The sequence below is a fragment of the Alosa pseudoharengus genome, unplaced genomic scaffold (genome assembly GCF_046254945.1).
Source record: "Alosa pseudoharengus isolate Yale_2024_CS ecotype anadromous, Long Island Sound unplaced genomic scaffold, YU_APseudo_1.1 YU_APseudo_1.1_scf_3, whole genome shotgun sequence".
In the NCBI taxonomy this organism is placed as follows: Eukaryota; Metazoa; Chordata; class Actinopteri; order Clupeiformes; family Clupeidae; genus Alosa; species Alosa pseudoharengus.
Window position 1 is genome coordinate 410,760 of NW_027468718.1, and position 11,741 is coordinate 422,500.

The 11,741-nt window shown below is 41.7% G+C and overlaps 1 protein-coding gene across 4 annotated transcripts in view; it reads left to right on the forward strand.

Moving 5' to 3' along the window:
• slc37a1 (solute carrier family 37 member 1) overlaps positions 1-11,741 on the forward strand; it is a 76,091-nt gene that overhangs the window by 35,843 nt on the left and 28,507 nt on the right. For all 4 annotated transcript variants that reach the window (XM_076262886.1, XM_076262884.1, XM_076262885.1 and 1 more), the window contains exons 5-8: positions 465-543; positions 884-1,019; positions 5,327-5,403; positions 7,416-7,582. In XM_076262886.1, coding sequence (XP_076119001.1) covers positions 465-543; positions 884-1,019; positions 5,327-5,403; positions 7,416-7,582 — 459 coding nt within the window. The remainder of the gene's footprint in view (positions 1-464; positions 544-883; positions 1,020-5,326; positions 5,404-7,415; positions 7,583-11,741) is intronic.

Here is an 11,741-nt window from a genome sequence, read left to right on the forward strand (position 1 = left end):
TCACAATATAACGCTCTAAATACCCCTCTATAACACTCTAAATACCCCTAACACTAAATACACCTATATATTACACTCTAGATACCCCTCTATAAGACTCTAAATACCCCTGATATATAATATTCTAAATACCCCTCTGTAACATTCTAAAAAACTTGTAATAGCTTTAGCTTGTGATAGCTATAGCTTTAGCTTGTAATAGCTTTATCTTGTGATAGCTTTAGCTTGTGATTGCTTTAGCTTGTAATAGCTTGCCTCTCCATGTCTCCATCATGATTATGGACCTTTTAGCAGCAGTCCAGATTTTGAGACAAGTTTCTTTGCCGTCATTCTGGTCTTGTGCTCCTTTTTTGACGGATTAAAGTCTAGACTAGTAACTAGAAGCTCTGCCCTCCTGTGTGTGCAATAGATCCGTCTCTGTGTATAACGTGTCCAAATGTCTGTGTGTTTTGGTATGTGTGCAGATAAGAGTAACTATAAGCAGCTTCTTGGAGCCATGGACTATTCCTTTCTGTGTGCTTATGCTGTGGGCATGTACCTCAGGTAACATACACACACACACTCACATACACACTCACACACACACACACTCACACACACTCACATACTCACTCACACACACACACACACACTCACACACACTCACATACACACACACACACACACACACACACTCACACTCACACACTCACACACACTCACATACTCACTCACACACACACACACACACACACTCACATACACACACACCTTACACTACTCTGAGCCTGTATGCTAGAAATCATGTATCATATATCATGTATCATATTCACTGTCACCATCTTCACAGGTCATCATTATGTGCCTGCACTAATATGTTATGTCATCTTTGTGTGCCCTGCAGTGGGATCATTGGTGAACGCCTACCCATCCGTCTCTACCTGACAGTTGGCATGGTAACCAGTGGGATCTTCACCTGTCTATTTGGTTTTGGGTATATCTACAACATCCACTCTCTAGGATTCTACATATTCATCCAGGTAAACACACACACACACACACACACACACACACACACACACACACACATCTATAACATCTACTCTCTAGGATTCTACATATTCATCCAGGTGTACACACACACACACACACACACACACACTAGAGCCCGACCGATAAAGGATTTTGAAGGCCGATACTGATACAAATATTTGTTGATTTTAAAATACGATATTCCGATATATCGGCCAAAATGCGCAACAAAACATTAACAGATTTCCCTAACATTAGTTATTTGTAGTTATTTATGAGTATTGACTAAAATAATATGATAATGCATTTCAAAAACAAACTTGTTTATTTTTAAATAATATTGTCACAGTGGTACAGAGGAACATCGAAATATATTAAAGTTCTGATAAATAAAATGTATAAAAATAGAAACTTAAGATATGAAACTTAGTCTTTTGAACAAAAACATAATAACAACAACAACCAAATCAAAGTTACCAGTATTAAAAGACTTGGTAAGCTTAATAAATATAACTTTGAACTAAGACTTAATAATTACAAAAAATAATGATGACATTATTACTATCATCATTTGTATTATCATTAAACAAGATAAAGGTCACTCTTAAATGTTTGAGTGTGCGTGTGTAATAATTAGTCCCTATTGCCTTATAAGCTACCTTTCATTTTCAATCATCAGTTGCTGCCTGCCTTCTAAAACATACTATTTAGTGATCTAAATCCATGTAACTCGTTAATGCTGCGGCTGAACGACAGTCTGAAACGCACACTTGGCGTCATTGGATTTCACACACGTGTAAAAGAAAAGCTAACTTTTATGCACAAGTTACGTTTTGCACAAGCTACGTTTGATACTTTTTCTCTATGTCTAAATGTTCACTCCTCGCACGTCTAACTTACATTTTACAATGCAGGGACTGTAACTACAGATATACTAGTTATAAATCATTACTTTATTTAGGCAGAATAAGTTTGTTGTGGTTTCCAAGCTCATTAATGTTAACGTTAGCGGTCTTCCACTGATATTCATGGCATTAGCTAGCTTTGTGGTTAGCTAGTCTATGATGAGCCCTAATTTAGCAATGGATAACGTCATACTTCAAATTGTAAAATATACGCTTTCAAAATAACAGGCCGGGGAGAGATGATACGTGTCACTGCTATAACTGTCACGCTATTAAAGAAATACATCTTCAGTCACATTGTCAAAAGTTAAAAGGACAGACAGTCAACTACACTGTAACAACGTAACGTAATTACTAGCTAATTCCGCTTCACTCTCGGCTTATTTAACAGCAGAAAAACTGGACATTGTTTTCACGAATTTTGTCATGCTTATTTGAGTTAAGAGAACTGATGGGGATGTTTTTTTAATTGTTATTTCAAGCAATGTATGTCTTGTGACCAAATCACCATAAACACACTTCACTGATGATCTCACTCGCGGATAACTGGTTCTCTCTGCCCGACTGGCTGGATCAGCAGGTTGCAGGATGTGGCGCCTTATACACGAGTGTTGCCAGCAGGGACGGTGTAGAGTGCCCTCTGGTGGACAAACTATACAACACCAACACTCATGACATGGTTGAAGGGTGTTTCGTCCGTTTTTATTTTATTTTTAAAATATTCTTTTATCGGCCATTATAAATGCCGATACCGATAGTTTGGAAAATGCCTAATATCGGCCGATAATATCGGCCCGCCGATAAATCGGTCGGGCTCTAACACACACACACACACATATCTACAACATCCACTCTCTAGGATTCTACATATTCATCCAGGTACACACACACACACACACACACACACACACACACACACATATCTACAACATCCACTCTCTAGGATTCTACATATTCATCCAGGTGTACACACACACATACACACACACACACACACACATATCTAAAACATCCACTCTCTAGGATTTTTCATATTCATTCAGGTCCACACACACACACACACACACATATATAAATATACAACATCTACTCTCTAGGATTTTACATATTCATTCAGGTACATACACACACACTCACACACACGCACGCACAAACACACAAATGCTCATACACACACACGCATGCTCAAATGCTCATACACACACACACATGCACAATGCACGCTCATACATACACCTTGTACCTTGATTTCCCCTGGGGATCAATAAAGTATCTATCTATCTATCTATCTACACACACGCACACATGCCTGCCACCACAACCATCCACAACACAATTTACACACAGACACACTCACATATAGACATGTACACATGTACACATATAGACAATACACATACACATATAGACAATACACATATATACATATAGACAATACACATATATACACATATAGACAATACACACATATACATATAGACAATACACATATACACATATAGACAATACACATATACACATATACACATATAGACATATAGACATGTACACATATACACATATATATACACATATGCACACATATACACATACACACAGACACAGTCATACACATATATACACATATACACATATACACATATATGCACATATATAGACATGTACACATATATACATATTCACATACACATATAGACATGTACACATATACACATGTTAGACATATATACATATATACTAGGGGTGTAAAGATTAACCGATACTTATCGGTATCCGTTTTTAACGTGTAAGATACGGCTACATCGATACGTGAAGCCCCGTATCGGAAAAAAACTGAAATGAACCGGTCGTTATATCGATTTACTTGATCGGTGCACAACCTTTTCTGCTCGCTCAGACTCATTTACGTTCCAAGCAGCGCGTTCATCCCACTTCCGGTTTTGAAACTATACGTGGCACAGAATTGTGGGTAATGCAGTTCGTTTTTGGTTACATTCATTGCCCAAAGTTGTCAAATGACCTCATTACCCATACATCTATTGCAACTTAACCATGTGACAACTTGCACTCGGTCGGCTTTTGTTTTTCGAAATTAAGCACTTATAGCATTCCTAAACAACAACGATAGTCTGTAGAGTAGCCTTACCTTTGATGAAGGGATTTCCTTAATGTTAAATAATAATTTGGCCCTTGCTGCTAAAACAATGCACAAATTATTAGCCAATGATTTTGTTCATATTCACTCAGACTTGTGGCATTTTAGGTTTCTGCATTAGGTCTACTGTTGGAACAAAATAAGCCCAGAGAGTTCATTGCTTTGTAAGCCTATTTTATTCTTGTAGGGTAGGCTAGGCCTATATGAGAAAAGGCCAAGAGTGTCTTAAGCACTGTTTTATTTTATTTCAGTATTGTCTTACCTCAACAAGGCTACAGCTCCATGAAAACAATCAGATATAACTCTATAAAATCTGTAAAGTCTATAAAAATGTATTTTTATGTTGTATTTGGCTGCTGTGCTTGACTGAAATGTAGACTATTCTTTTTTCATTTCAATACAGTATATGAAACAAACCTCACTTTAGATAATCATATTCACACATTTTGTTGCCTAATTGACAATCATGACCATGATAATTGATAATATAAAATGAATGTGCACCTTGAGCAAATTATAAAAAATCTTTCAGAATGCTTTCCATTCTTGAACTGCATCGAATTGCATCGAATCGCATCGCATCGCATCGAATCGTACTGAATCGTTTTTTATAAACATGTATCTTTTCTTGTATCGAATCGTGCTCATGTATCTAGATGCGAATCGTATCGTCTTTTACATGAGAGATTCACACCCCTAATATATACACATGTACACATACACATATAGACATATACACATATATACATACATATTCACATATACACATATACACATATATACACATGTTAGACATACTTATGTGTGTGGTGCTATGCTATGATTTGTTTCCAAGATATTTGATAACATTTGCCATTGGATCAACACAAAAGCATTAAAATGTGTGTGTGCGTGTGTGTGTGCGTGTGTATGACTGTGTGTGTGTGTGCGCGTCTGTGCGTGTGTTTGTGCATGCACGTGTGTGCGTGCGTGCGTGTGTGCGTGCGTGTGTGTGTGTGTGTGTTTGCGTGTGTGTTTGCGTGTGTACGTGCGCGTGTGTGTGTGCGCGTGTGTGCATTTGTGCACGTGCGTGCGTGTGTGTGTGTGTGCGCGCGTGCGTGCATACGTGCGCGTGTGTGGGTATGACTGCGTCTGTGCGTGCGTGCGTGTATGCGTGTGTGTATGCGTGTGTGTATGCGTGCGTGCGTGTGTGTGTGTGTGTGTGTGTGTGTGTATGCGCGTGCGTGCGTGTGTGTGTGTGTGTGTGCATGTTTAGGTGGCCAATGGCCTGGTCCAGACTACAGGTTGGCCCAGTGTAGTCACCTGCATTGGAAACTGGTTTGGCAAAGGAAGGTACGTACACTTCACACGGTGTGTGTGTATAACGGCTATGTGTTTGGCAAAGGAAGGTACGTACACTTCTTAGGTGTGTGTGTATAACGGCTATGTGTTTGTGTGTGTGTGTGTGTTTGTTAAGACCAGGCGCACAGACTACAACAAGAAATGACCAAAAAGTCACCTAAGCTTGTTTTGTCTAGGGGTGTATTAAACAATAGGATATTAACAAAAATGGGATATAAATAACACAATAAGGAACATTGCTGGAAGGCCAATCACAGGCGTGGTAGCCAGAACACAACTCTCTCTCGAAGGCCAGGGCTGGCTCCGCCCACCCACAACAGGTCTCATCTGTACACAATTAGGCTCCGCCCACCCTCAACAGGTCTCACCTGTACACAATTAGGCTCCGCCCACCCACAACAGGTCTCACCTGTACACAATTAGGCTCCGCCCAGCCACAACAGGTCTCACCTGTACACAATTAGGCTACAGCAACCAAAAGCAGACAAACAGCACCACAGGGTAGTGGAGACAATAGCGCCCCCACAGGGTAGTGGAGACAACATACACAAACACCCCACATGCACAAACACCCCACATGCACAAACACCCCACATACACATACACCCCACATACACATACACAAACACCCCACATACACATACACCCCACATACACATACACCCCACATACACATACACCCCACATACACAAACACCCCACATACACAAACACCCCACATACACATACACCCCACATACACATACAACCCACATACACCCCACATACACAAACACCCCACATACACATACACAAACACCCCACATACACAAACACCCCACATACACAAACACCCCACATACACATACACAAACACCCCACAAACACCCCACATGCACAAACACCCCACATACACAAACACCCCACATGCACATACACAAACACCCCACATACACATACACAAACACCCCACAAACACCCCACATACACAAACACCCCACATACACATACACAAACACCCCACATACACAAGCACCCCACATACACAAACACCCCACATACACATACACCCCATATACACATACACCCCACATACACCCCATATACACATACACATACACAAACACCCCACATGCACAAACACCCCACATGCACATACACAAACACCCCACGTACACATACACCCCACATACACCCCATATACACATACACATACACCCCACATACACAAACACCCCACATACACATACACAAACACCCCACATACACATACACCCCATATACACATACACCCCACATACACCCCATATACACATACACCCCACATACACATACACATACACAAACACCCCACATACACAAACACCCCACATACACATACACCCCACATACACATACACCCCACATACACATACACCCCACATACACATACACATACACAAACACCCCACATACACAAACACCCCACATACACAAACACCCCACATACACATACACCCCACATACACATACACAAACACCCCACATACACCCCACATACACCCCATATACACATACACCCCACATACACAAACACCCCACATACACCCCATATACACATACACATACACAAACACCCCACATACACATACACCCCACATACACAAACACCCCACATACACATACACCCCACATACACATACACCCCACATACACATACACCCCACATACACCCCATATACACATACACATACACAAACACCCCACATGCACAAACACCCCACATGCACATACACAAACACCCCACGTACACAAACACCCCACATACACCCCATATACACATACACATACACCCCACATACACAAACACCCCACATACACATACACAAACACCCCACATACACAAACACCCCACATACACATACACCCCACACATACACATGTGTAGTGCAGATCAGTGTGTGTGTGTGTGCATAATGTGTGTGTGTTTGTATGTATAATGTGTGTATAATGTGTGTGTGTGTAATGTGTGTGTGTGTGTGCAGGCGCGGTCTGGTGATGGGCGTGTGGAACTCACACACTTCAGTGGGCAACATCCTGGGTTCTCTGATCGCTGGCTGTTGGGTCTCGTCCAACTGGGGCCTGTCCTTCATCGTGCCTGGACTCATCATCATCGCCATGGGAATCGTCTGCTTCTTCTTCCTCATTGAACGTGAGTGCATCTGTGTGTGTGTGCATGTCCCTTTGTGTGTGTGTGTGTGTGGGGGGGGTTCAGAGTTTTTTTTATCTGTTGCCCCCCCAGGTGGACTCAACTCCCCAGAAGGAGGGTAGGGCAGACACGGTTTTCTGTGAATATCTTGAGAACCGTAGGGCCTAGATTGACCGATTTTGTTTTGTATGTTGGCCTCCAGGGACCATGTTAACCCATCCCATATCCAGTCATTTGATGTATAGCGCCACCTAGTGAAAAATGAAAAAGCAAAAACGACCCTCTGAATGCATGCCAAGTGTAGGATCATTATGACACCCTCTGAATGCATGTCAAGTGTAGGATCATTATGACATGCCAAGTGTAGGATCATTATGACACCCTCTGAATGCATGCCAAGTGTAGGATCATTATGACATGCCAAGTGTAGGATCATTATGACACCCTCTGAATGCATGTCAAGTGTAGGATCATTATGACATGCCAAGTGTAGGATCATTATGACACCCTCTGAATGCATGCCAAGTGTAGGATCATTATGACACCCTCTGAATGCATGCCAAGTGTAGGATCATTATGACATGCCAAGTGTAGGATCATTATGACACCCTCTGAATGCATGCCAAGTGTAGGATCATTATGACACCCTCTGAATGCATGCCAAGTGTAGGATCATTATGACACCCTCTGAATGCATGCCAAGTGTAGGATCATTATGACACCCTCTGAATGCATGTCAAGTGTAGGATCATTATGACATGCCAAGTGTAGGATCATTATGACACCCTCTGAATGCATGCCAAGTGTAGGATCATTATGACATGCCAAGTGTAGGATCATTATGACACCCTCTGAATGCATGTCAAGTGTAGGATCATTATGACACCCTCTGAATGCATGTCAAGTGTAGGATCATTATGACATGCCAAGTGTAGGATCATTATGACACCCTCTGAATGCATGCCAAGTGTAGGATCATTATGACACCCTCTGAATGCATGCCAAGTGTAGGATCATTATGACACCCTCTGAATGCATGTCAAGTGTAGGATCATTATGACATGCCAAGTGTAGGATCATTATGACACCCTCTGAATGCATGCCAAGTGTAGGATCATTATGACATGCCAAGTGTAGGATCATTATGACGCCCTCTGAATGCATGCCAAGTGTAGGATCATTATGACACCCTCTGAATGCATGCCAAGTGTAGGATCATTATGACACCCTCTGAATGCATGCCAAGTGTAGGATCATTATGACACCCTCTGAGCAGATACGGTTTTCTGTAAATATCTTGAGAACCGTAGGGCCTAGATTGACCGATTTTGTTTTGTATGTTGGCCAAAACCGGTTAATAACGTTTTTTTTCGTTCTCTATTATAAAATTTCACAAAAGCATATCCTATGTCAGGGAGACTATTTCCGGTTGTGCGAAAAACAAGCCCGCATCTACACTGTTAATAAATGGACCTTTGGTCTAAATGTGTATATTTTGTCTTGCTGTTGTAATGCAACCTATCCGTCTGCCACTTCGGATCTTAGGCCAGCTTGTAGGGTAGGCCTAGGCTACTGAAACTGATTTGGAAATTGTTTGTAGCCTATGCATAATAGCCTATTTTGCCTGTCCACGCCTTGTCGTTTTAAAGTCGGGATTTTAAATGTTTGCGCAATTATAGCCTATTCTATGTAGAAGAGTTAAACGGGAAATTTGAGATAGGCCTTGTCAGCAACAGACAGGTTCATTTATAAACAGGGTTGGAATTATAGCGCAAGCCTTTGAAGATCTCCATAAAACTTAGGCTACAACCAGGTAAGGAGTTTAGCACGTATCCAGAAATATTTTTATACAGGTCCTTTCTGACTACCGGTGTGCCTTTGATCAGGCCAAGGCTACAGCGCAGACGCTCGCAAATAAATGGGGGGTTCAGAGTCATGTGTTTGAGTCTTTACATCCTATGACCCTTCAACTCGCAGGTGATGATGAACTAAGTCAAGACGTTTGTCAGACCATTATAGCAGGGACATTGCACCGACATTCCCAACACAACTCCTCTCATTCAGGTCTTGCTTTAAAGCAGAGATCAGAAGTCATCTATTTTTCAACTTGCCAAAATGCTGCAGTAGATTATGACAGTGTAACATCCACATTCGGGGAAGTGTGTACTGCTCTCATGTTGTTTCTGACATTGCCTGTGACTGTGGCAACAGCTGAGCGATCTTTTTCCAAACTCAAACTTATTAAGACCTATACCTAAGGAGCAGCATGGGGCAGCAGAGGCTCAGTGGGTTAGCTATCCTGTCCATTGAAAATACGAGAGCCAGAGCATTAAATATTGGGAATATCGTTGACGATTTTGCACAACGAAAGGCTCATAAGATGGCCTTCTTCTAATGGCCTAATTCACGCATATTGGGGATTGTATGCATATGAATGATTTTATTTGGTTTCTGCACGGTTAAATAAGTTACATTAAGTTTTGTTTCTGCGCAGTGCGAGTTTATAAGCAAGCAATCTACGCTTGCAGTTTCAGCAGAGGGTTGAAGAGCCGCATTGAGTGTTCCCATAATTCCATGCGAGTTGATGTTAATGCAGTAATATTAGATTACCCTGGCCTGCAGGCTGTTAATAAAATTATTTTTAATGTTTTCACATGTAATGGATCCTATGTAGTCGTGTGTTTTTTATTTGAAATTGTAATCTGTAACTACTAAACTACTTCGGTGCCTCAGGCCCTTTGCGTAAACAATTGAAGTCACCCTTAATGTGTATTGCATGTATCAGAGCTAACTCATCCTGGGCCAAATTAGGTTGGTATGGGGCCCACGTAGCGCTCTTGCACCTGGGCCCACCATTGGATTGTTACGCCACTGGTCTATTCTAAGGTAAAGTCCACATATATAGACTTGATAGGCCCGCCAAACGCTGCCGGAACTTTAAAAATGAAAGATATTTTGCGCTCCGAACCGGTTCAGGACCGATATGATGGTGGCGGAACGCATGCAAGAACGAAAACGTTAAACATAGGCCTACCTGAACCGTTCGGAACGGAACGTTTGAAAAATAATTTCGTTTTCAAGCCCTGATGTTAACCCATGCTATCTTTTGGAAATTGATCTGAATGTAGAGAAGGGAGGAGGAATCTGAATGCCTTAATTAAAAATGAGGAAAAATCCAACCTTTTAAGGACACGTCTTTCTGATCAAGTAGTTACAGGAACATAGTTACAGGAATTTAGTTATAGGAACTTAGTTACAGGAACTTCGTTACAGGAACAGTCCACTTGTAGAGAGGTCACAATACCAGCCCATACCAGCGAAATTATACGATTCTCAATGCCAAATTTGATAGCATGGTAAAAAAAAGAATTTTCTAAGATCCCATGTACTTAAACATGACGTTCTTTATTAAAATATTTGTAAAATATCAAAATAATTTTCTACAATAAACATACAGAGCATAACAGAACACAGTACAATCATTGGTCATCACTGATTGGCCGAGAGAGAGCGGGAGATTAGAGAGGCTAACTGATTAGCCGAGAGGGAGATTAGAGAGGCTAACTGATTAGCCGAGAGAGAGATTAGAGAGGCTAACTGATTAGCCGAGAGGGAGATTAGAGAGGCTAACTGATTAGCCGAGAGAGAGATTAGAGAGGCTAACTGATTAGCCGAGAGGGAGATTAGAGAGGCTAACTGATTAGCCGAGAGAGAGAGGGAGATTAGAGAGAGCGAGAGAGATTAGAGAGGCTAACTGATTAGCCGAGAGAGAGAGGGAGATTAGAGAGGCTAACTGATTAGCCGAGAGGGAGATTAGAGAGGCTAACTGATTAGCCGAGAGAGAGAGGGAGATTAGAGAGAGCGAGAGAGATTAGAGAGGCTAACTGATTAGCCGAGAGAGAGAGGGAGATTAGAGAGGCTAACTGATTAGCCGAGAGGGAGATTAGAGAGGCTAACTGATTAGCCGAGAGAGAGAGGGAGATTAGAGAGGCTAACTGATTAGCCGAGAGAGAGAGCGGGAGATTAGAGAGGCTAACTGATTAGCCGAGAGAGAGAGGGAGATTAGAGAGGCTAACTGATTAGCCGAGAGAGAGAGAGCAGGAGATTAGAGAGGCTAACTGATTAGCCGAGAGAGAGAGCGGGAGATTAGAGAGGCTAACTG